This window comes from Camellia sinensis, chromosome 1, assembly GCF_055761805.1.
Source record: "Camellia sinensis isolate YWXY chromosome 1, ASM5576180v1, whole genome shotgun sequence".
NCBI lineage: Eukaryota > Viridiplantae > Streptophyta > Magnoliopsida > Ericales > Theaceae > Camellia > Camellia sinensis.
Window position 1 is genome coordinate 239,001,908 of NC_138961.1, and position 27,341 is coordinate 239,029,248.

General features: G+C 44.3%; 1 protein-coding gene across 1 annotated transcript; it reads left to right on the top strand.

Moving 5' to 3' along the window:
* The first annotated feature begins 315 nt into the window (after positions 1-315).
* Positions 316-27,341, top strand: LOC145822878 (uncharacterized). Its single transcript, XM_082921310.1, has 3 exons — positions 316-1,632; positions 26,187-26,453; positions 26,574-27,341. The coding sequence occupies exons 1-3, from the start codon at positions 316-318 to the stop codon at positions 27,339-27,341; spliced, it is 2,352 nt and encodes a 783-aa protein (XP_082777436.1).

Consider the following 27,341-nt stretch of genomic DNA (forward strand, 5'->3'; position numbering starts at 1 on the left):
AAGGAAATAGAAACAAACTAAGTGTTTGGTAATAAAGTTGCGCATGTTTTTACAATTGAATCCCAAAAACGAGGCCTTCCTCATATGCATGCATTTCTATTTCTTAAGGGTCTAGACAAAATTCGGACATGTGCTCAAGTAGACAAATTGGTTTGTGCAGAATTTCCAGATCCAAAAGATGAACCTATGCTTTTTGAAACTATCAAGTGTTGTATGGTACATGGACCATATGGTGCTCAAAATTCACAAGCACCATGTATGGAAAATGATAAATGCACTAAGAGATACCCTCGAGCGTTCGCAGAAACAACTACTATGGATCAAGATGGATATCCTATCTATCGTCGTCGCAATAATGGTCAAGTTCATATTGTAAGGGGGAAAGAAGTTGATAATAGAGACATTGTACCATACAATGTATATCTTTCTAAACGTTTCAACTGTCACATAAACGTAGAAGTTTGTGCCGGAATGAGATGTGTCAAGTATATACACAAGTACATTTACAAGGGTTATGATCATACAACGATGGTGTTGGGATTGATAAATGAGATCCAACAATATCTCGATGCGAGGTATATTGGACCTCCAGAAGCTGCTTGGCGAATATCTGGTCATCCATTGCATGCTGAGATACTAACAGTTGTACGCTTAGAACTTCATTTACTTGAAATGCACCGCGTTCTTTTTAATCTTGATGAATCATTAGAAGCAATTGTTTCTAGAGCTAGCCAACAAATGTCAACCCTTACTGGTTTTTTTGCATGTTGCTCTTCTATGGAAGATGAATGTTCATTCACTTACCAAGAATTTCCACAACATTTTGTTTGGCTTAATTCAGAAAAGAGATGGAAACTAAGGCAGCAGGGCTATGCAATCAGTAGAATGTACTTTGCTAGCCCTAATTGTGGTGAGAGATTTTATTTGCGTTTGCTATTAACTGTTGTCAAAGGACCAAAATCGTTTCAGTGCTTACGTACGATCAACAATGTTTTGCATGATACGTTTAAATTAGCATATGTTGCAAGAGGACTTTTAGAAGATGATGAAGAACAAATACAATGCCTTAAAGAGGCTACTGTTATGAAAACTGGTTATCAATTAAGGAGATTGTTTACTATTATTCTTACTCAGTGCTCTCCACTGCAACCATATGCGTTATGGAATCAATTTTCAACGCATATATGTGATGATCTTGCACATAAGATTCGAACATTTTTTGCCATTTCTGAACCAACTGAGGCTCAAATTGAAGACTATGGTCTATATCTTTTGAATCAAATGCTCCAAGAATCTGGCAAAAGTTTAATTGACTTCCCGCCAATGCCACAACCTTCTACAAATTGGAGTGCAGTAGTTGGTAACAGGTTGATATTTGAACATCAACAACTGCAGAATGAGGCACAACAGGCAGATGTAGAAATTATTATTGATCGCATCAACAATGATCAACGAACAGCTTATGATGCAATCACTTCCTCAGTCTTTGAAAATAAGGGAACTATTTTCTTTTTGAATGGAGGTGCCGGAACAGGGAAAACGTTTTTGTACAATGCGATTGCATTGAAGTGTCGCAGCGTTGGCCATATTATTATTACTATGGCTTCATCTGGAATTGCATCATTGTTATTGGTATGTAACGCCCTCAAAATAATAACATTAAACCCATCAGATAAGACAAGCATTTACATATAAACTAATCACATTCCTTTATTTCATTGAGTTTCATTACATAAGTATTACATGTTAACATCAAAACAAAATGCCCTACGAGCTTACAGCTTTCCAAGTTAACACTTGGTTTCAACAAAAGAGTACTAACTCGTTTACACATTAAGCCCTTGGCTTGAAGTTACATGTAATACATCAAAAGTAAAACAACTACACTATGTCCGCCTCTAGCCTCCCAAGCTATGTCCTTGGAGGTGGCATGCTTCCTGCACCTGAAAATGATATTCCCATAAAGGGTGAGCCACAGCCCAGTAGAAATACACTAAACCAACCATGGACAATGACTAAAACATTAGCAATTGATAGTTGGTCAACACTGATACAATCACATAAATTACATATTTATGTCAACGACTTACAAGTCCCAATTACTTTTCATTTTCCCCTTTTCAACAGATAAGCATGCTAGCTCTATCATCATTTCCACAGATATGTATAAAAACTATATCTCACATTCAGATAAGCATAAAAACTATATCCACATTCTCAACAGATATGTATAACAACAATATCCTCAGATAAGCATATAAGCTGTATCCACATTCTACAACAGATATGTATATCAACAATATCCACAGATAAGCATACAAGCTGTATCCACACTTCACAAAGATAAGCATATGAGCTCTATCTTCACTTCTCTAGACAAGCATATGAGCTGTGTCTACGGAGTTCATCCCCTATCTCCTCCCAATACCTATCCGGTTTAGAGGTACATCCCCTATCTTCCCCTAAACCGCAGAGTACATCCCCTATCTCCTCCTCTACACATAACGTATATAAACACATTGGTTCTATATACAATCACACAATACACACAATTAATGTATTCTATCAACCGTCAAGTTCCATGACACATTCTATTGATTAGTTTCCGTTTACCTAATCATCATGCATTGTCTACAACAATCTCGACTATCCTCCACCGATAGCCCAAAGCAGTTATTTCTAAAACAGAAAATAAATGCACAAATGGATATTCAATCAACATTTCATTTCCTCATTTCTCACCAATTAATTATCCCAATTAATTAAACAATGTAATTAGGCCATTTTCCATAATTACTATTTCAACCCTTAGGTTCCATTTTCATCAATGATTCAACAATCATTCCATTTTTCTATGCCAAACATGCATCTAGGCTTATTATGAATAAAACCCCAACTTTTGTAAAATTACACAAAAGCCCCAAACTTTCACAAAAATTACCAAACCAAGACCAACATCTCAAAATACCAAAATTTAAAGACAAAACCCATAGAGAGGAGTAGGATATCCCTACTTTGAAGTTTTAGCCCAAAAGGAGATGAAGACTCCAAGATCAACTTGCTCCAAATCCAAACTTTTTCAGATTAAATCGAAGCTTTCAACACCCTCTACCTTTTTAACAAAGGCCCTAGGCTAGATTCACACCCTAGGGAGATCAAACCTTAGAGAGAGTGCAAGTTTAGAGAGAGAGGGTGTCGGATTTAGGGTTTAATCAAAGAAAAGGACTGAAAAAGTGATGTTTTAGACGCTGCTGTCCGCTGATATAAAACACGCTCGCTCGAGCGAATGATTGGTCGCTCGAGCGACCAGACACAGAAAACTCTCGCTCGAGCCAAGAAGTTCTCGATCGAGCGAAGAAAAACCCAGACCGCTCGAGCCACGAAAATCTCGCTCGAGCCAGGAAATGCAACTCTCAGGTCCAGAACCAGACGCAACACCACTCTCGCTCGAGCGACAAACTCCTCGCTCGAGCGAAGGACCAAAAATCTGGGCAGCAACACTAGGCTCCCAAACACAACCAACCTGTAACAAACCCGCCCAACACATCCCATAACTCACTATACAAGGTACAAAGGATGCAAACATGATAATAAACAACAACCAACATCCACGGACACATGTCCGGATCACTGTACAACAAGGGTAAACCTGAGATCGCTATAACCTCCCCCCCTTAAAGAATTTCGCCCCCGAAATTAAGCACAAGTTTTCAAAAACAAGTTTTCCTTCATTTTACACAACAATGTTACACCTGAACATTCAACAATTCGACCCATTTACGGTCATCCCATCCCTTTAACAAGAGACATATCACAATATGTAAACAACATATGTAGTATTAACATGCACCAACATTATGCACTAAGTTTCCAATGTCAACAATATATTCAACATATATAGTGTTACATCTAACTACCATATAAGGCAAGTTCCAAAACATACTCCCAATAACCAAAACATTTTCAATGTTTCACAACTTAAGACATATATAAAAGCTCTTAAGTTCAACAAAATGTAAAATTTTAAATACAAGATTACATATCAACAAACAAGTCCGGATATTTCTCTCGGACTTCCAACTCACGTTCCCAAGTGGCTTCCACCACTCCGTGATGTTTCCACAAGACTTTCACCAAAGGAATGGTCTTGCCACGCAGGACCTGATCCCGCCTATCCAAGACCCGAACCGGTCTCTCCTCATACGAGGCATCTTCATCTATCTCTAAATCGGTCCAATCCAGCACATGTGATGGATCTGGCTCATACTTCCGAAGCATACTCACATGAAACACGTCATGCACTCCAGACAACTGCGGCGGTAAGGCTAACCGATAAGCAACCTCGCCTATCCTCTCAAGGATCTCAAAAGGACCAATAAACCGAGGGGATAACTTCCCACTCTTTCCAAACCTCATCAGGCCTCGCCTAGGTGATATTTTCAGAAAGACATGATCACCTACCTCAAACGCTAAAGGCCTCCTCCTACGGTCGGCATAACTCTTTTGTCGACTCTGGGCTGTAACAAGCCTCCTACGGATAAGCTCAACTTTCTCCGTCGTCTCCCTAACCAACTCCGGACCCAACAAAGGTGCATCACCCACCTCGGCCCAACAAACTGGAGACCTACACGGTCGGCCATACAAGGCCTCAAACGGTGCCATACCGATGCTAGACTGAAAACTATTGTTGTAGGCAAACTCTACCAATGGCAAGTGCCTCTCCCACGTCCCACTGAAGTCCAGGACACAACCCCGAAGCATATCCTCGAGGATCTGAATAGTACGCTCGGACTGCCCGTCAGTCTGAGGATGATAAGCCGTACTAAAGGTCAACTTAGTGCCCAGTGCACTCTGCAAACTCTGCCACAACCTAGCAGTAAAACGAGGATCTCTATCTGAGACGATCGTCACTGGGACCCCGTGCAATCTCACTACATCCCGAATATACAAATCGGCAAGATGATCTACCGAATCTCTCACGCGCATAGGAATAAAGTGCGCCGACTTAGTCAACCGGTCTACAACCACCCAAATAGCATCACTACCCCGCTGAGTCCTCGGAAGACCTACAACGAAGTCCATAGTGACATGCTCCCACTTCCACTCGGCAATAGGCAAGGGTTGCAACAAACCCGCTGGCCTCTGATGCTCGGCCTTCACCTGCTGGCAAGTAAGGCATTTCGATACGAAAACAGCCACATCTCTCTTCATACCCCGCCACCAAAACTGGCGACCCAAATCCTGATACATCTTAGTACCTCCCGGATGCACCGCAAGGCGCGAATGGTGAAACTCTCGGAGTACTTCCTCACGGCAAGCCTCCGGTACAAACAAACGGTCTCGGTATCTCACACTCAGGTCGGGATACACCGTCAAACCCTTCTCAACTTTCCCACTGGAGATCTTCTCTCGGAGGGATTCTACCTCAAGGTCACCTCTCTGTGCCTCTAACACTCTAGTCACAAGTGTAGGCTGCGCAACAACAGAAAACAAGGCCGCAGCCTCAACAGATTCGCCCAGTAGCAAATCAAACTCGCCAAGTGCTCCCAACATCTCCCATTCCCGGATGGCTATACAAGCTACATCACTAATGGTTTTCCTACTAAGGGCATCGGCCACAACATTGGCCTTTCCCGGATGATAATGTAACTCAAAATCATAATCCTCGATGAACTCCATCCATCTCCTCTGCCTCAGATTCAAGTCTCTCTGTGTAAACAGATACTTCAAACTCTTATGATCCGAGAATACCTCGAACCTCTCACCATAAAGGTAGTGCCTCCAGACTTTCAAGGCAAAGATCACAGCTGCTAACTCTAGGTCGTGTGTGGGGTAATTCTTCTCGTGTATTTTCAACTGACGTGAGCCATAAGCTACCACTTTTCCCTCTTGCATCAACACACAACCCAAACCCTCTCGTGAAGCATCACAATAAACCGCATAACCCAACCCTCTCTCCGGAATAATCAACACTGGAGCGGTGGTCAATCTAATTTTCAACTCTTGGAACGACTTTTCACAAGTCTCACTCCACACAAACTTGACTCCCTTCCGAGTCAGTCTAGTCAACGGTGACGCTAACCTGGAGAAATCTTTCACAAACCGACGGTAATACCCAGCCAATCCCAGAAAACTACGGATCTCAAACACACTCTTAGGCTGTGCCCAATCTTGCACTGCCTCAACCTTGGATGTATCAACAGACACCCCTTCCCCGGATACCACGTGGCCTAAGAATTTGACTTCCCCCAGCCAGAACTCACACTTCCCAAACTTGGCATACAGCCTATGGGCTCTAAGTAACTCAAGTACCACTCTCAAGTGTGCCTCATGCTCCTCCTCAGAAGACGAATAGATAAGGATGTCGTCCACGAAGACAACCACAAATCGGTCTAAGAACTCCCGGAAAATCCGGTTCATCAAGTCCATAAAGACTGCCGGTGCATTGGTAAGCCCGAATGGCATCACCAAAAACTCATAATGGCCATACCGCGTACGGAATGCCGTCTTAGGAATATCTTCCTCCCTGACCCTCAACTGATGGTAACCCGATCTCAAGTCTATCTTAGAGAAACAACGGGAACCCTTCAACTGGTCAAACAAATCATCTATACGGGGCATAGGATACTTATTTTTAACCGTAGCCCGATTCAACTTCCGGTAGTCTATACACAATCTCAAGGCACCATCTTTCTTTTTAACAAAGAGTGCCGGTGCTCCCCACGGTGAAACACTAGGGCGAACAAAGCCCTTATCTAGCAATTCCTGGAGCTGAACTTTCAACTCAACCAACTCTGCTGGAGCAAAACGGTAAGGTGCCATAGAAATCGGCGCCGTACCAGGCACTAAATCAATAGAGAACTCTATCTCTCGGTGAGGTGGCAAACTAACTAGATCTTCGGGAAAGACATCCGAATACTCACAAACCACCCTCGGTAATACATGCTGGGTCTCACCACACTCACCACTCTCAAAGCTAGCAAGTAGACTACTAAGCTCACTTCGCCCTCGCGAATCATACCCCGGTGGCAAAACACTACCAACCCGGTCTCCCAAGAAATGGAACCACTCCCCGCTCAAGGTACACAATGTAACCCTCTGACGGTAGCAATCAATAACAGCCCGGTATGACGATAACCAGTCCATACCCAAAATAACATCAAAACCCTTCATGGGCATGACAACAAACGGAAAAGGAAGCCTATAGTCGGCGACCTCTATATCACATCCTCTAACACCCTGTTTCAGAATCAACTCACCACCCAAAGGCGATACCACACAAATAGGAGATGCTAACTGTGCTAACTCCAATTCCAAAACAGATGCAAATGCAGCAGATACAAAAGAATGAGATGCACCCGTGTCTATCAACACATTAGCAACTGAGTTGCAAAACAGAAAAGTACCTCTCACTACTGATGGAGCCGGTACTAAATCCTGCGCGGTAACAGCATACACGCGCCCCGTAGGCCCCTGGTCTACCTGCTCACCTCTCGGAGCAAAAGACTGCTGCACAGACTGGGATGACGAAGCTCCCGGATTGGCCCTCGAGGCCTGCACAGACTGAGCTGGCTGAAAACCCTGCGTCTGCCTAGAACCAGACGCTCCCGAAGTGGCACTCAACTGTGGGCAAAACCTCTTCATGTGCCCAGGTTGTCCACACTGATAACAAGTCAAGAGCTGCCCCCTGCCCAAACTCTGACTCTGCGGTCTAGCTGAAGAAGAAGCAGCTTTCTGACCCCCACCCTTCTGCGGGCAAACCGAAACCTTGTGACCCAACTGGCCACACTTGTAACAGGTGAAATCCCCCTGACCACCTCTCCCGGAGCCTGCACTCGGCACTGGGAAGGTCGATCTAGCAACACCACCCTGCGACTGCTGAGGGTTAGAACCCCTCTGCCTCCTGCCATCACCCTGACTATCCTGGCTCCTCTTGGAGCCTCTCTGGCCCTCATCCTCCTCCTGCATCATAAGCTCCATATGAGCTGCAGCGTCCACTAGGTGTCTATACTCTCGAATATAAGACCCACCAATTCTCAACTTGAGGCCCCGCCTCAACTTCCGCTCAAACTCATAGCAACGGCGTTCCTCAGACGCCACCAGTTCAGGTGCAAACCTAGACAGACTGGTAAAAGTAGCCTCAAACTCGGCCACTGACAAGCCCTGCTGATTAAGCTGGCTAAACTGATCCCTCAGCTTCTCCCTAGCTGCTGCTGATAAAAACCTCTCCTGAAAAGCATTCACAAACGCCTCCCAAGTACCACCAACACGAGCTTTCTCGTACTTCCACCATTGACCCGCATCTCCCTTCAGTTGGAAGGATGCCAAGGTCACTTTCAGTGCTCCGTCCTCGATGCCAAGCATCTCAAACGTCTTCGTTGTCTGTTCGAGCCATTCATCTGCCTTAAGCGGCTCTTTAGGATCCCCGATAAACTCGTCCGGATTACACCGGAAGAACTCCCTCTTCAAGAAGGAAGGCCCTGTCTCAGCTGCCTGATTTCCAGCTCTAAGAATACCCAAAGCTCCTGCTATCTCTCTGGCCAAGGCACCCATAGCCTGCTGACCCACTGGCTCGACCACATTGGCCTGCCCAACTCCCTCCTGTACTGCCGGAATCTCACCCGGTAACGGTACTTCCTGCCTTGCAGGTCTACCACGCCTAGCTCCTCTTCCTCGTCCTGACATCCTAATAAAGGCAACACAGAACGTTAGCACATTCATAAGTGTGCCGAAACTAAACACTCACGTCCTAATGCATGGACAACTGTAATTCACTCCACATAAGCACATAAACACATAAGCACTTACGAATTTCATTTCCGGATAATGATAGTCCCGAGGCGTTACTAGAGTTCCGGTTAGAAATAGCATTGATCAAGTGCTTTTCCAACAAGACTCCCAGAAACTCAAGGATCCAATCAACATCCCAGAAATTAAATCCCATACCCACATAGTCACATAAGCATGTTAGCAATTAAGCACATAGCATATGATACTACATCTAAGTCTCTATCAAGCGAGACAAACCCATTGTGATCCTAATCACTTCCCACGTACCCAAAGTATTCGAACCCGGTACGCTCTGATACCAAGTTGTAACGCCCTCAAAATAATAACATTAAACCCATCAGATAAGACAAGCATTTACATATAAACTAACCACATTCCTTTATTTCATTGAGTTTCATTACATAAGTATTACATGTTAACATCAAAACAAAATGCCCTACGGGCTTACAGCTTTCCAAGTTAACACTTGGTTTCAACAAAAGAGTACTAACTCGTTTACACATTAAGCCCTTGGCTTGAAGTTACATGTAATACATCAAAAGTAAAACAACTACACTATGTCCGCCTCTAGCCTCCCAAGCTATGTCCTTGGAGGTGGCATGCTTCCTGCACCTGAAAATGATATTCCCATAAAGGGTGAGCCACAGCCCAGTAGAAATACACTAAACCAACCATGGACAATGACTAAAACATTAGCAATTGATAGTTGGTCAACACTGATACAATCACATAAATTACATATTTATGTCAACGACTTACAAGTCCCAATTACTTTTCATTTTCCCCTTTTCAACAGATAAGCATGCTAGCTCTATCATCATTTCCACAGATATGTATAAAAACTATATCTCACATTCAGATAAGCATAAAAACTATATCCACATTCTCAACAGATATGTATAACAACAATATCCTCAGATAAGCATATAAGCTGTATCCACATTCTACAACAGATATGTATATCAACAATATCCACAGATAAGCATACAAGCTGTATCCACACTTCACAAAGATAAGCATATGAGCTCTATCTTCACTTCTCTAGACAAGCATATGAGCTGTGTCTACGGAGTTCATCCCCTATCTCCTCCCAATACCTATCCGGTTTAGAGGTACATCCCCTATCTTCCCCTAAACCGCAGAGTACATCCCCTATCTCCTCCTCTACACATAACGTATATAAACACATTGGTTCTATATACAATCACACAATACACACAATTAATGTATTCTATCAACCGTCAAGTTCCATGACACATTCTATTGATTAGTTTCCGTTTACCTAATCATCATGCATTGTCTACAACAATCTCGACTATCCTCCACCGATAGCCCAAAGCAGTTATTTCTAAAACAGAAAATAAATGCACAAATGGATATTCAATCAACATTTCATTTCCTCATTTCTCACCAATTAATTATCCCAATTAATTAAACAATGTAATTAGGCCATTTTCCATAATTACTATTTCAACCCTTAGGTTCCATTTTCATCAATGATTCAACAATCATTCCATTTTTCTATGCCAAACATGCATCTAGGCTTATTATGAATAAAACCCCAACTTTTGTAAAATTACACAAAAGCCCCAAACTTTCACAAAAATTACCAAACCAAGACCAACATCTCAAAATACCAAAATTTAAAGACAAAACCCATAGAGAGGAGTAGGATATCCCTACTTTGAAGTTTTAGCCCAAAAGGAGATGAAGACTCCAAGATCAACTTGCTCCAAATCCAAACTTTTTCAGATTAAATCGAAGCTTTCAACACCCTCTACCTTTTTAACAAAGGCCCTAGGCTAGATTCACACCCTAGGGAGATCAAACCTTAGAGAGAGTGCAAGTTTAGAGAGAGAGGGTGTCGGATTTAGGGTTTAATCAAAGAAAAGGACTGAAAAAGTGATGTTTTAGACGCTGCTGTCCGCTGATATAAAACACGCTCGCTCGAGCGAATGATTGGTCGCTCGAGCGACCAGACACAGAAAACTCTCGCTCGAGCCAAGAAGTTCTCGATCGAGCGAAGAAAAACCCAGACCGCTCGAGCCACGAAAATCTCGCTCGAGCCAGGAAATGCAACTCTCAGGTCCAGAACCAGACGCAACACCACTCTCGCTCGAGCGACAAACTCCTCGCTCGAGCGAAGGACCAAAAATCTGGGCAGCAACACTAGGCTCCCAAACACAACCAACCTGTAACAAACCCGCCCAACACATCCCATAACTCACTATACAAGGTACAAAGGATGCAAACATGATAATAAACAACAACCAACATCCACGGACACATGTCCGGATCACTGTACAACAAGGGTAAACCTGAGATCGCTATAACCTCCCCCCCTTAAAGAATTTCGCCCCCGAAATTAAGCACAAGTTTTCAAAAACAAGTTTTCCTTCATTTTACACAACAATGTTACACCTGAACATTCAACAATTCGACCCATTTACGGTCATCCCATCCCTTTAACAAGAGACATATCACAATATGTAAACAACATATGTAGTATTAACATGCACCAACATTATGCACTAAGTTTCCAATGTCAACAATATATTCAACATATATAGTGTTACATCCAACTACCATATAAGGCAAGTTCCAAAACATACTCCCAATAACCAAAACATTTTCAATGTTTCACAACTTAAGACATATATAAAAGCTCTTAAGTTCAACAAAATGTAAAATTTTAAATACAAGATTACATATCAACAAACAAGTCCGGATATTTCTCTCGGACTTCCAACTCACGTTCCCAAGTGGCTTCCACCACTCCGTGATGTTTCCACAAGACTTTCACCAAAGGAATGGTCTTGCCACGCAGGACCTGATCCCGCCTATCCAAGACCCGAACCGGTCTCTCCTCATACGAGGCATCTTCATCTACCTCTAAATCGGTCCAATCCAGCACATGTGATGGATCTGGCTCATACTTCCGAAGCATACTCACATGAAACACGTCATGCACTCCAGACAACTGCGGCGGTAAGGCTAACCGATAAGCAACCTCGCCTATCCTCTCAAGGATCTCAAAAGGACCAATAAACCGAGGGGATAACTTCCCACTCTTTCCAAACCTCATCAGGCCTCGCCTAGGTGATATTTTCAGAAAGACATGATCACCTACCTCAAACGCTAAAGGCCTCCTCCTACGGTCGGCATAACTCTTTTGTCGACTCTGGGCTGTAACAAGCCTCCTACGGATAAGCTCAACTTTCTCCGTCGTCTCCCTAACCAACTCCGGACCCAACAAAGGTGCATCACCCACCTCGGCCCAACAAACTGGAGACCTACACGGTCGGCCATACAAGGCCTCAAACGGTGCCATACCGATGCTAGACTGAAAACTATTGTTGTAGGCAAACTCTACCAATGGCAAGTGCCTCTCCCACGTCCCACTGAAGTCCAGGACACAACCCCGAAGCATATCCTCGAGGATCTGAATAGTACGCTCGGACTGCCCGTCAGTCTGAGGATGATAAGCCGTACTAAAGGTCAACTTAGTGCCCAGTGCACTCTGCAAACTCTGCCACAACCTAGCAGTAAAACGAGGATCTCTATCTGAGACGATCGTCACTGGGACCCCGTGCAATCTCACTACATCCCGAATATACAAATCGGCAAGATGATCTACCGAATCTCTCACGCGCATAGGAATAAAGTGCGCCGACTTAGTCAACCGGTCTACAACCACCCAAATAGCATCACTACCCCGCTGAGTCCTCGGAAGACCTACAACGAAGTCCATAGTGACATGCTCCCACTTCCACTCGGCAATAGGCAAGGGTTGCAACAAACCCGCTGGCCTCTGATGCTCGGCCTTCACCTGCTGGCAAGTAAGGCATTTCGATACGAAAACAGCCACATCTCTCTTCATACCCCGCCACCAAAACTGGCGACCCAAATCCTGATACATCTTAGTACCTCCCGGATGCACCGCAAGGCGCGAATGGTGAAACTCTCGGAGTACTTCCTCACGGCAAGCCTCCGGTACAAACAAACGGTCTCGGTATCTCACACTCAGGTCGGGATACACCGTCAAACCCTTCTCAACTTTCCCACTGGAGATCTTCTCTCGGAGGGATTCTACCTCAAGGTCACCTCTCTGTGCCTCTAACACTCTAGTCACAAGTGTAGGCTGCGCAACAACAGAAAACAAGGCCGCAGCCTCAACAGATTCGCCCAGTAGCAAATCAAACTCGCCAAGTGCTCCCAACATCTCCCATTCCCGGATGGCTATACAAGCTACATCACTAATGGTTTTCCTACTAAGGGCATCGGCCACAACATTGGCCTTTCCCGGATGATAATGTAACTCAAAATCATAATCCTCGATGAACTCCATCCATCTCCTCTGCCTCAGATTCAAGTCTCTCTGTGTAAACAGATACTTCAAACTCTTATGATCCGAGAATACCTCGAACCTCTCACCATAAAGGTAGTGCCTCCAGACTTTCAAGGCAAAGATCACAGCTGCTAACTCTAGGTCGTGTGTGGGGTAATTCTTCTCGTGTATTTTCAACTGACGTGAGCCATAAGCTACCACTTTTCCCTCTTGCATCAACACACAACCCAAACCCTCTCGTGAAGCATCACAATAAACCGCATAACCCAACCCTCTCTCCGGAATAATCAACACTGGAGCGGTGGTCAATCTAATTTTCAACTCTTGGAACGACTTTTCACAAGTCTCACTCCACACAAACTTGACTCCCTTCCGAGTCAGTCTAGTCAACGGTGACGCTAACCTGGAGAAATCTTTCACAAACCGACGGTAATACCCAGCCAATCCCAGAAAACTACGGATCTCAAACACACTCTTAGGCTGTGCCCAATCTTGCACTGCCTCAACCTTGGATGTATCAACAGACACCCCTTCCCCGGATACCACGTGGCCTAAGAATTTGACTTCCCCCAGCCAGAACTCACACTTCCCAAACTTGGCATACAGCCTATGGGCTCTAAGTAACTCAAGTACCACTCTCAAGTGTGCCTCATGCTCCTCCTCAGAAGACGAATAGATAAGGATGTCGTCCACGAAGACAACCACAAATCGGTCTAAGAACTCCCGGAAAATCCGGTTCATCAAGTCCATAAAGACTGCCGGTGCATTGGTAAGCCCGAATGGCATCACCAAAAACTCATAATGGCCATACCGCGTACGGAATGCCGTCTTAGGAATATCTTCCTCCCTGACCCTCAACTGATGGTAACCCGATCTCAAGTCTATCTTAGAGAAACAACGGGAACCCTTCAACTGGTCAAACAAATCATCTATACGGGGCATAGGATACTTATTTTTAACCGTAGCCCGATTCAACTTCCGGTAGTCTATACACAATCTCAAGGCACCATCTTTCTTTTTAACAAAGAGTGCCGGTGCTCCCCACGGTGAAACACTAGGGCGAACAAAGCCCTTATCTAGCAATTCCTGGAGCTGAACTTTCAACTCAACCAACTCTGCTGGAGCAAAACGGTAAGGTGCCATAGAAATCGGCGCCGTACCAGGCACTAAATCAATAGAGAACTCTATCTCTCGGTGAGGTGGCAAACTAACTAGATCTTCGGGAAAGACATCCGAATACTCACAAACCACCCTCGGTAATACATGCTGGGTCTCACCACACTCACCACTCTCAAAGCTAGCAAGTAGACTACTAAGCTCACTTCGCCCTCGCGAATCATACCCCGGTGGCAAAACACTACCAACCCGGTCTCCCAAGAAATGGAACCACTCCCCGCTCAAGGTACACAATGTAACCCTCTGACGGTAGCAATCAATAACAGCCCGGTATGACGATAACCAGTCCATACCCAAAATAACATCAAAACCCTTCATGGGCATGACAACAAACGGAAAAGGAAGCCTATAGTCGGCGACCTCTATATCACATCCTCTAACACCCTGTTTCAGAATCAACTCACCACCCAAAGGCGATACCACACAAATAGGAGATGCTAACTGTGCTAACTCCAATTCCAAAACAGATGCAAATGCAGCAGATACAAAAGAATGAGATGCACCCGTGTCTATCAACACATTAGCAACTGAGTTGCAAAACAGAAAAGTACCTCTCACTACTGATGGAGCCGGTACTAAATCCTGCGCGGTAACAGCATACACGCGCCCCGTAGGCCCCTGGTCTACCTGCTCACCTCTCGGAGCAAAAGACTGCTGCACAGACTGGGATGACGAAGCTCCCGGATTGGCCCTCGAGGCCTGCACAGACTGAGCTGGCTGAAAACCCTGCGTCTGCCTAGAACCAGACGCTCCCGAAGTGGCACTCAACTGTGGGCAAAACCTCTTCATGTGCCCAGGTTGTCCACACTGATAACAAGTCAAGAGCTGCCCCCTGCCCAAACTCTGACTCTGCGGTCTAGCTGAAGAAGAAGCAGCTTTCTGACCCCCACCCTTCTGCGGGCAAACCGAAACCTTGTGACCCAACTGGCCACACTTGTAACAGGTGAAATCCCCCTGACCACCTCTCCCGGAGCCTGCACTCGGCACTGGGAAGGTCGATCTAGCAACACCACCCTGCGACTGCTGAGGGTTAGAACCCCTCTGCCTCCTGCCATCACCCTGACTATCCTGGCTCCTCTTGGAGCCTCTCTGGCCCTCATCCTCCTCCTGCATCATAAGCTCCATATGAGCTGCAGCGTCCACTAGGTGTCTATACTCTCGAATATAAGACCCACCAATTCTCAACTTGAGGCCCCGCCTCAACTTCCGCTCAAACTCATAGCAACGGCGTTCCTCAGACGCCACCAGTTCAGGTGCAAACCTAGACAGACTGGTAAAAGTAGCCTCAAACTCGGCCACTGACAAGCCCTGCTGATTAAGCTGGCTAAACTGATCCCTCAGCTTCTCCCTAGCTGCTGCTGATAAAAACCTCTCCTGAAAAGCATTCACAAACGCCTCCCAAGTACCACCAACACGAGCTTTCTCGTACTTCCACCATTGACCCGCATCTCCCTTCAGTTGGAAGGATGCCAAGGTCACTTTCAGTGCTCCGTCCTCGATGCCAAGCATCTCAAACGTCTTCGTTGTCTGTTCGAGCCATTCATCTGCCTTAAGCGGCTCTTTAGGATCCCCGATAAACTCGTCCGGATTACACCGGAAGAACTCCCTCTTCAAGAAGGAAGGCCCTGTCTCAGCTGCCTGATTTCCAGCTCTAAGAATACCCAAAGCTCCTGCTATCTCTCTGGCCAAGGCACCCATAGCCTGCTGACCCACTGGCTCGACCACATTGGCCTGCCCAACTCCCTCCTGTACTGCCGGAATCTCACCCGGTAACGGTACTTCCTGCCTTGCAGGTCTACCACGCCTAGCTCCTCTTCCTCGTCCTGACATCCTAATAAAGGCAACACAGAACGTTAGCACATTCATAAGTGTGCCGAAACTAAACACTCACGTCCTAATGCATGGACAACTGTAATTCACTCCACATAAGCACATAAACACATAAGCACTTACGAATTTCATTTCCGGATAATGATAGTCCCGAGGCGTTACTAGAGTTCCGGTTAGAAATAGCATTGATCAAGTGCTTTTCCAACAAGACTCCCAGAAACTCAAGGATCCAATCAACATCCCAGAAATTAAATCCCATACCCACATAGTCACATAAGCATGTTAGCAATTAAGCACATAGCATATGATACTACATCTAAGTCTCTATCAAGCGAGACAAACCCATTGTGATCCTAATCACTTCCCACGTACCCAAAGTATTCGAACCCGGTACGCTCTGATACCAAGTTGTAACGCCCTCAAAATAATAACATTAAACCCATCAGATAAGACAAGCATTTACATATAAACTAACCACATTCCTTTATTTCATTGAGTTTCATTACATAAGTATTACATGTTAACATCAAAACAAAATGCCCTACGGGCTTACAGCTTTCCAAGTTAACACTTGGTTTCAACAAAAGAGTACTAACTCGTTTACACATTAAGCCCTTGGCTTGAAGTTACATGTAATACATCAAAAGTAAAACAACTACACTATGTCCGCCTCTAGCCTCCCAAGCTATGTCCTTGGAGGTGGCATGCTTCCTGCACCTGAAAATGATATTCCCATAAAGGGTGAGCCACAGCCCAGTAGAAATACACTAAACCAACCATGGACAATGACTAAAACATTAGCAATTGATAGTTGGTCAACACTGATACAATCACATAAATTACATATTTATGTCAACGACTTACAAGTCCCAATTACTTTTCATTTTCCCCTTTTCAACAGATAAGCATGCTAGCTCTATCATCATTTCCACAGATATGTATAAAAACTATATCTCACATTCAGATAAGCATAAAAACTATATCCACATTCTCAACAGATATGTATAACAACAATATCCTCAGATAAGCATATGAGCTGTATCCACATTCTACAACAGATATGTATATCAACAATATCCACAGATAAGCATACAAGCTGTATCCACACTTCACAAAGATAAGCATATGAGCTCTATCTTCACTTCTCTAGACAAGCATATGAGCTGTGTCTACGGAGTTCATCCCCTATCTCCTCCCAATACCTATCCGGTTTAGAGGTACATCCCCTATCTTCCCCTAAACCGCAGAGTACATCCCCTATCTCCTCCTCTACACATAACGTATATAAACACATTGGTTCTATATACAATCACACAATACACACAATTAATGTATTCTATCAACCGTCAAGTTCCATGACACATTCTATTGATTAGTTTCCGTTTACCTAATCATCATGCATTGTCTACAACAATCTCGACTATCCTCCACCGATAGCCCAAAGCAGTTATTTCTAAAACAGAAAATAAATGCACAAATGGATATTCAATCAACATTTCATTTCCTCATTTCTCACCAATTAATTATCCCAATTAATTAAACAATGTAATTAGGCCATTTTCCATAATTACTATTTCAACCCTTAGGTTCCATTTTCATCAATGATTCAACAATCATTCCATTTTTCTATGCCAAACATGCATCTAGGCTTATTATGAATAAAACCCCAACTTTTGTAAAATTACACAAAAGCCCCAAACTTTCACAAAAATTACCAAACCAAGACCAACATCTCAAAATACCAAAATTTAAAGACAAAACCCATAGAGAGGAGTAGGATATCCCTACTTTGAAGTTTTAGCCCAAAAGGAGATGAAGACTCCAAGATCAACTTGCTCCAAATCCAAACTTTTTCAGATTAAATCGAAGCTTTCAACACCCTCTACCTTTTTAACAAAGGCCCTAGGCTAGATTCACACCCTAGGGAGATCAAACCTTAGAGAGAGTGCAAGTTTAGAGAGAGAGGGTGTCGGATTTAGGGTTTAATCAAAGAAAAGGACTGAAAAAGTGATGTTTTAGACGCTGCTGTCCGCTGATATAAAACACGCTCGCTCGAGCGAATGATTGGTCGCTCGAGCGACCAGACACAGAAAACTCTCGCTCGAGCCAAGAAGTTCTCGATCGAGCGAAGAAAAACCCAGACCGCTCGAGCCACGAAAATCTCGCTCGAGCCAGGAAATGCAACTCTCAGGTCCAGAACCAGACGCAACACCACTCTCGCTCGAGCGACAAACTCCTCGCTCGAGCGAAGGACCAAAAATCTGGGCAGCAACACTAGGCTCCCAAACACAACCAACCTGTAACAAACCCGCCCAACACATCCCATAACTCACTATACAAGGTACAAAGGATGCAAACATGATAATAAACAACAACCAACATCCACGGACACATGTCCGGATCACTGTACAACAAGGGTAAACCTGAGATCGCTATAACCTCCCCCCCTTAAAGAATTTCGCCCCCGAAATTAAGCACAAGTTTTCAAAAACAAGTTTTCCTTCATTTTACACAACAATGTTACACCTGAACATTCAACAATTCGACCCATTTACGGTCATCCCATCCCTTTAACAAGAGACATATCACAATATGTAAACAACATATGTAGTATTAACATGCACCAACATTATGCACTAAGTTTCCAATGTCAACAATATATTCAACATATATAGTGTTACATCCAACTACCATATAAGGCAAGTTCCAAAACATACTCCCAATAACCAAAACATTTTCAATGTTTCACAACTTAAGACATATATAAAAGCTCTTAAGTTCAACAAAATGTAAAATTTTAAATACAAGATTACATATCAACAAACAAGTCCGGATATTTCTCTCGGACTTCCAACTCACGTTCCCAAGTGGCTTCCACCACTCCGTGATGTTTCCACAAGACTTTCACCAAAGGAATGGTCTTGCCACGCAGGACCTGATCCCGCCTATCCAAGACCCGAACCGGTCTCTCCTCATACGAGGCATCTTCATCTACCTCTAAATCGGTCCAATCCAGCACATGTGATGGATCTGGCTCATACTTCCGAAGCATACTCACATGAAACACGTCATGCACTCCAGACAACTGCGGCGGTAAGGCTAACCGATAAGCAACCTCGCCTATCCTCTCAAGGATCTCAAAAGGACCAATAAACCGAGGGGATAACTTCCCACTCTTTCCAAACCTCATCAGGCCTCGCCTAGGTGATATTTTCAGAAAGACATGATCACCTACCTCAAACGCTAAAGGCCTCCTCCTACGGTCGGCATAACTCTTTTGTCGACTCTGGGCTGTAACAAGCCTCCTACGGATAAGCTCAACTTTCTCCGTCGTCTCCCTAACCAACTCCGGACCCAACAAAGGTGCATCACCCACCTCGGCCCAACAAACTGGAGACCTACACGGTCGGCCATACAAGGCCTCAAACGGTGCCATACCGATGCTAGACTGAAAACTATTGTTGTAGGCAAACTCTACCAATGGCAAGTGCCTCTCCCACGTCCCACTGAAGTCCAGGACACAACCCCGAAGCATATCCTCGAGGATCTGAATAGTACGCTCGGACTGCCCGTCAGTCTGAGGATGATAAGCCGTACTAAAGGTCAACTTAGTGCCCAGTGCACTCTGCAAACTCTGCCACAACCTAGCAGTAAAACGAGGATCTCTATCTGAGACGATCGTCACTGGGACCCCGTGCAATCTCACTACATCCCGAATATACAAATCGGCAAGATGATCTACCGAATCTCTCACGCGCATAGGAATAAAGTGCGCCGACTTAGTCAACCGGTCTACAACCACCCAAATAGCATCACTACCCCGCTGAGTCCTCGGAAGACCTACAACGAAGTCCATAGTGACATGCTCCCACTTCCACTCGGCAATAGGCAAGGGTTGCAACAAACCCGCTGGCCTCTGATGCTCGGCCTTCACCTGCTGGCAAGTAAGGCATTTCGATACGAAAACAGCCACATCTCTCTTCATACCCCGCCACCAAAACTGGCGACCCAAATCCTGATACATCTTAGTACCTCCCGGATGCACCGCAAGGCGCGAATGGTGAAACTCTCGGAGTACTTCCTCACGGCAAGCCTCCGGTACAAACAAACGGTCTCGGTATCTCACACTCAGGTCGGGATACACCGTCAAACCCTTCTCAACTTTCCCACTGGAGATCTTCTCTCGGAGGGATTCTACCTCAAGGTCACCTCTCTGTGCCTCTAACACTCTAGTCACAAGTGTAGGCTGCGCAACAACAGAAAACAAGGCCGCAGCCTCAACAGATTCGCCCAGTAGCAAATCAAACTCGCCAAGTGCTCCCAACATCTCCCATTCCCGGATGGCTATACAAGCTACATCACTAATGGTTTTCCTACTAAGGGCATCGGCCACAACATTGGCCTTTCCCGGATGATAATGTAACTCAAAATCATAATCCTCGATGAACTCCATCCATCTCCTCTGCCTCAGATTCAAGTCTCTCTGTGTAAACAGATACTTCAAACTCTTATGATCCGAGAATACCTCGAACCTCTCACCATAAAGGTAGTGCCTCCAGACTTTCAAGGCAAAGATCACAGCTGCTAACTCTAGGTCGTGTGTGGGGTAATTCTTCTCGTGTATTTTCAACTGACGTGAGCCATAAGCTACCACTTTTCCCTCTTGCATCAACACACAACCCAAACCCTCTCGTGAAGCATCACAATAAACCGCATAACCCAACCCTCTCTCCGGAATAATCAACACTGGAGCGGTGGTCAATCTAATTTTCAACTCTTGGAACGACTTTTCACAAGTCTCACTCCACACAAACTTGACTCCCTTCCGAGTCAGTCTAGTCAACGGTGACGCTAACCTGGAGAAATCTTTCACAAACCGACGGTAATACCCAGCCAATCCCAGAAAACTACGGATCTCAAACACACTCTTAGGCTGTGCCCAATCTTGCACTGCCTCAACCTTGGATGTATCAACAGACACCCCTTCCCCGGATACCACGTGGCCTAAGAATTTGACTTCCCCCAGCCAGAACTCACACTTCCCAAACTTGGCATACAGCCTATGGGCTCTAAGTAACTCAAGTACCACTCTCAAGTGTGCCTCATGCTCCTCCTCAGAAGACGAATAGATAAGGATGTCGTCCACGAAGACAACCACAAATCGGTCTAAGAACTCCCGGAAAATCCGGTTCATCAAGTCCATAAAGACTGCCGGTGCATTGGTAAGCCCGAATGGCATCACCAAAAACTCATAATGGCCATACCGCGTACGGAATGCCGTCTTAGGAATATCTTCCTCCCTGACCCTCAACTGATGGTAACCCGATCTCAAGTCTATCTTAGAGAAACAACGGGAACCCTTCAACTGGTCAAACAAATCATCTATACGGGGCATAGGATACTTATTTTTAACCGTAGCCCGATTCAACTTCCGGTAGTCTATACACAATCTCAAGGCACCATCTTTCTTTTTAACAAAGAGTGCCGGTGCTCCCCACGGTGAAACACTAGGGCGAACAAAGCCCTTATCTAGCAATTCCTGGAGCTGAACTTTCAACTCAACCAACTCTGCTGGAGCAAAACGGTAAGGTGCCATAGAAATCGGCGCCGTACCAGGCACTAAATCAATAGAGAACTCTATCTCTCGGTGAGGTGGCAAACTAACTAGATCTTCGGGAAAGACATCCGAATACTCACAAACCACCCTCGGTAATACATGCTGGGTCTCACCACACTCACCACTCTCAAAGCTAGCAAGTAGACTACTAAGCTCACTTCGCCCTCGCGAATCATACCCCGGTGGCAAAACACTACCAACCCGGTCTCCCAAGAAATGGAACCACTCCCCGCTCAAGGTACACAATGTAACCCTCTGACGGTAGCAATCAATAACAGCCCGGTATGACGATAACCAGTCCATACCCAAAATAACATCAAAACCCTTCATGGGCATGACAACAAACGGAAAAGGAAGCCTATAGTCGGCGACCTCTATATCACATCCTCTAACACCCTGTTTCAGAATCAACTCACCACCCAAAGGCGATACCACACAAATAGGAGATGCTAACTGTGCTAACTCCAATTCCAAAACAGATGCAAATGCAGCAGATACAAAAGAATGAGATGCACCCGTGTCTATCAACACATTAGCAACTGAGTTGCAAAACAGAAAAGTACCTCTCACTACTGATGGAGCCGGTACTAAATCCTGCGCGGTAACAGCATACACGCGCCCCGTAGGCCCCTGGTCTACCTGCTCACCTCTCGGAGCAAAAGACTGCTGCACAGACTGGGATGACGAAGCTCCCGGATTGGCCCTCGAGGCCTGCACAGACTGAGCTGGCTGAAAACCCTGCGTCTGCCTAGAACCAGACGCTCCCGAAGTGGCACTCAACTGTGGGCAAAACCTCTTCATGTGCCCAGGTTGTCCACACTGATAACAAGTCAAGAGCTGCCCCCTGCCCAAACTCTGACTCTGCGGTCTAGCTGAAGAAGAAGCAGCTTTCTGACCCCCACCCTTCTGCGGGCAAACCGAAACCTTGTGACCCAACTGGCCACACTTGTAACAGGTGAAATCCCCCTGACCACCTCTCCCGGAGCCTGCACTCGGCACTGGGAAGGTCGATCTAGCAACACCACCCTGCGACTGCTGAGGGTTAGAACCCCTCTGCCTCCTGCCATCACCCTGACTATCCTGGCTCCTCTTGGAGCCTCTCTGGCCCTCATCCTCCTCCTGCATCATAAGCTCCATATGAGCTGCAGCGTCCACTAGGTGTCTATACTCTCGAATATAAGACCCACCAATTCTCAACTTGAGGCCCCGCCTCAACTTCCGCTCAAACTCATAGCAACGGCGTTCCTCAGACGCCACCAGTTCAGGTGCAAACCTAGACAGACTGGTAAAAGTAGCCTCAAACTCGGCCACTGACAAGCCCTGCTGATTAAGCTGGCTAAACTGATCCCTCAGCTTCTCCCTAGCTGCTGCTGATAAAAACCTCTCCTGAAAAGCATTCACAAACGCCTCCCAAGTACCACCAACACGAGCTTTCTCGTACTTCCACCATTGACCCGCATCTCCCTTCAGTTGGAAGGATGCCAAGGTCACTTTCAGTGCTCCGTCCTCGATGCCAAGCATCTCAAACGTCTTCGTTGTCTGTTCGAGCCATTCATCTGCCTTAAGCGGCTCTTTAGGATCCCCGATAAACTCGTCCGGATTACACCGGAAGAACTCCCTCTTCAAGAAGGAAGGCCCTGTCTCAGCTGCCTGATTTCCAGCTCTAAGAATACCCAAAGCTCCTGCTATCTCTCTGGCCAAGGCACCCATAGCCTGCTGACCCACTGGCTCGACCACATTGGCCTGCCCAACTCCCTCCTGTACTGCCGGAATCTCACCCGGTAACGGTACTTCCTGCCTTGCAGGTCTACCACGCCTAGCTCCTCTTCCTCGTCCTGACATCCTAATAAAGGCAACACAGAACGTTAGCACATTCATAAGTGTGCCGAAACTAAACACTCACGTCCTAATGCATGGACAACTGTAATTCACTCCACATAAGCACATAAACACATAAGCACTTACGAATTTCATTTCCGGATAATGATAGTCCCGAGGCGTTACTAGAGTTCCGGTTAGAAATAGCATTGATCAAGTGCTTTTCCAACAAGACTCCCAGAAACTCAAGGATCCAATCAACATCCCAGAAATTAAATCCCATACCCACATAGTCACATAAGCATGTTAGCAATTAAGCACATAGCATATGATACTACATCTAAGTCTCTATCAAGCGAGACAAACCCATTGTGATCCTAATCACTTCCCACGTACCCAAAGTATTCGAACCCGGTACGCTCTGATACCAAGTTGTAACGCCCTCAAAATAATAACATTAAACCCATCAGATAAGACAAGCATTTACATATAAACTAACCACATTCCTTTATTTCATTGAGTTTCATTACATAAGTATTACATGTTAACATCAAAACAAAATGCCCTACGGGCTTACAGCTTTCCAAGTTAACACTTGGTTTCAACAAAAGAGTACTAACTCGTTTACACATTAAGCCCTTGGCTTGAAGTTACATGTAATACATCAAAAGTAAAACAACTACACTATGTCCGCCTCTAGCCTCCCAAGCTATGTCCTTGGAGGTGGCATGCTTCCTGCACCTGAAAATGATATTCCCATAAAGGGTGAGCCACAGCCCAGTAGAAATACACTAAACCAACCATGGACAATGACTAAAACATTAGCAATTGATAGTTGGTCAACACTGATACAATCACATAAATTACATATTTATGTCAACGACTTACAAGTCCCAATTACTTTTCATTTTCCCCTTTTCAACAGATAAGCATGCTAGCTCTATCATCATTTCCACAGATATGTATAAAAACTATATCTCACATTCAGATAAGCATAAAAACTATATCCACATTCTCAACAGATATGTATAACAACAATATCCTCAGATAAGCATATAAGCTGTATCCACATTCTACAACAGATATGTATATCAACAATATCCACAGATAAGCATACAAGCTGTATCCACACTTCACAAAGATAAGCATATGAGCTCTATCTTCACTTCTCTAGACAAGCATATGAGCTGTGTCTACGGAGTTCATCCCCTATCTCCTCCCAATACCTATCCGGTTTAGAGGTACATCCCCTATCTTCCCCTAAACCGCAGAGTACATCCCCTATCTCCTCCTCTACACATAACGTATATAAACACATTGGTTCTATATACAATCACACAATACACACAATTAATGTATTCTATCAACCGTCAAGTTCCATGACACATTCTATTGATTAGTTTCCGTTTACCTAATCATCATGCATTGTCTACAACAATCTCGACTATCCTCCACCGATAGCCCAAAGCAGTTATTTCTAAAACAGAAAATAAATGCACAAATGGATATTCAATCAACATTTCATTTCCTCATTTCTCACCAATTAATTATCCCAATTAATTAAACAATGTAATTAGGCCATTTTCCATAATTACTATTTCAACCCTTAGGTTCCATTTTCATCAATGATTCAACAATCATTCCATTTTTCTATGCCAAACATGCATCTAGGCTTATTATGAATAAAACCCCAACTTTTGTAAAATTACACAAAAGCCCCAAACTTTCACAAAAATTACCAAACCAAGACCAACATCTCAAAATACCAAAATTTAAAGACAAAACCCATAGAGAGGAGTAGGATATCCCTACTTTGAAGTTTTAGCCCAAAAGGAGATGAAGACTCCAAGATCAACTTGCTCCAAATCCAAACTTTTTCAGATTAAATCGAAGCTTTCAACACCCTCTACCTTTTTAACAAAGGCCCTAGGCTAGATTCACACCCTAGGGAGATCAAACCTTAGAGAGAGTGCAAGTTTAGAGAGAGAGGGTGTCGGATTTAGGGTTTAATCAAAGAAAAGGACTGAAAAAGTGATGTTTTAGACGCTGCTGTCCGCTGATATAAAACACGCTCGCTCGAGCGAATGATTGGTCGCTCGAGCGACCAGACACAGAAAACTCTCGCTCGAGCCAAGAAGTTCTCGATCGAGCGAAGAAAAACCCAGACCGCTCGAGCCACGAAAATCTCGCTCGAGCCAGGAAATGCAACTCTCAGGTCCAGAACCAGACGCAACACCACTCTCGCTCGAGCGACAAACTCCTCGCTCGAGCGAAGGACCAAAAATCTGGGCAGCAACACTAGGCTCCCAAACACAACCAACCTGTAACAAACCTGCCCAACACATCCCATAACTCACTATACAAGGTACAAAGGATGCAAACATGATAATAAACAACAACCAACATCCACGGACACATGTCCGGATCACTGTACAACAAGGGTAAACCTGAGATCGCTATATGGTAGGAGGTCGTACTGCTCATTCAACATTTTTCATTCCGTTGGATGTATTGGAAAATTCAATTTGTGGATTTAGCAAGCAATCATTACAAGCAGAATTGTTTAGAGAAACAAAACTTATAATCTGGGATGAAGTCCCTATGCAGCATAGACATTGTGTTGAGGCAGTTGATCGCACACTTCGGGACACTTGTGATAGTGAAAAGCCATTTGGGGGTATCACTATTGTTCTTGGTGGAGATTTTCGACAAATCTTACCAGTTATAACCAAAGGAGTCCGTGAGCAAATTGTGAATGCATCATTAAAACACTCTTTTCTATGGAAGGATATACATGTTCTGTCTTTAAATTTGAACATACGCTTGAATCATGCAAATCTTGGAAATGTTAATTTTGCAAAATTCTTGATAGAGGTAATATTTTTTCAAACTTTTTCTCTATTATATGGTTCTTTTAAATTGACGAAATATATTTACGTTTATGTACTTTAATTGATTTTACTTACTATTTTATTTATTTATTTTTATAAATAGATTGGGACCAATCCTCAAGAAATTGTTAGACTTCCATCAACAATACACAAATGCCAAGATCTAAAAGACATAATCTCAGTAGTTTATCCGCAACTGGATGTGGCAATGACATCGACTGCAACATTTTTAACTGAACGTACAATTCTTTCTGCACGGAATGATGATGTGAGTGCCATCAATGCTGCAGCATTGAATATTTTTCCCAGTAACACACATACTTATTTGGCAGCTGACAAGATGTCTGAAGATGATGAAATTGATCGTACCATAATAAATAAATATCCTAATGAATATTTAAATTCATTAGATCCTCTTGGGCTACCAGCTTTTAAGCTAGAGTTGAAAGTGGGTTGTCCTATAATGTTGTTAAGAAATATTGCACCAAAAGATGGACTGTGCAATGGCACAAAATTGATGATTTCTAGATGCAATACTCGCATAATTGAAGCTCAAATTTTAACTGGAGAAAAATTTGGCAATTTGGTATTCATACCAAGGATATCCTTGACACCGTCTTCTTCAGAAATGCCTTTTCGAATGACAAGACGTCAATTTCCAGTTCGATTGGCATATACCCTGACCATTAATAAATCTCAAGGGCAATCTGTGAAATTTGTTGGAGTTGATTTGCGCACACCAGTGTTTAGTCATGGGCAATTGTATATGGACCTATGTAGATGCACATCTTTTGATTGTATAAGTGTCCTCATTTCTAATGATGAGCCAAATTCTACTACAAACATTGTTTATCCTGAAATTTTGTTATAG

Bases quoted from the DNA above. Each gene is read 5' to 3' on its own strand.
- LOC145822878 (XM_082921310.1), top strand. From the start codon at position 316: ATGGATCAAGATGGATATCCTATCTATCGTCGTCGCAATAATGGTCAA. The intron at 1,633-26,186 runs GTATGTAACGCC...GTCCCTATGCAG, and splicing joins GAATTGCATCATTGTTATTG to CATAGACATTGTGTTGAGGC. The intron at 26,454-26,573 runs GTAATATTTTTT...TTTTATAAATAG, and splicing joins TTGCAAAATTCTTGATAGAG to ATTGGGACCAATCCTCAAGA.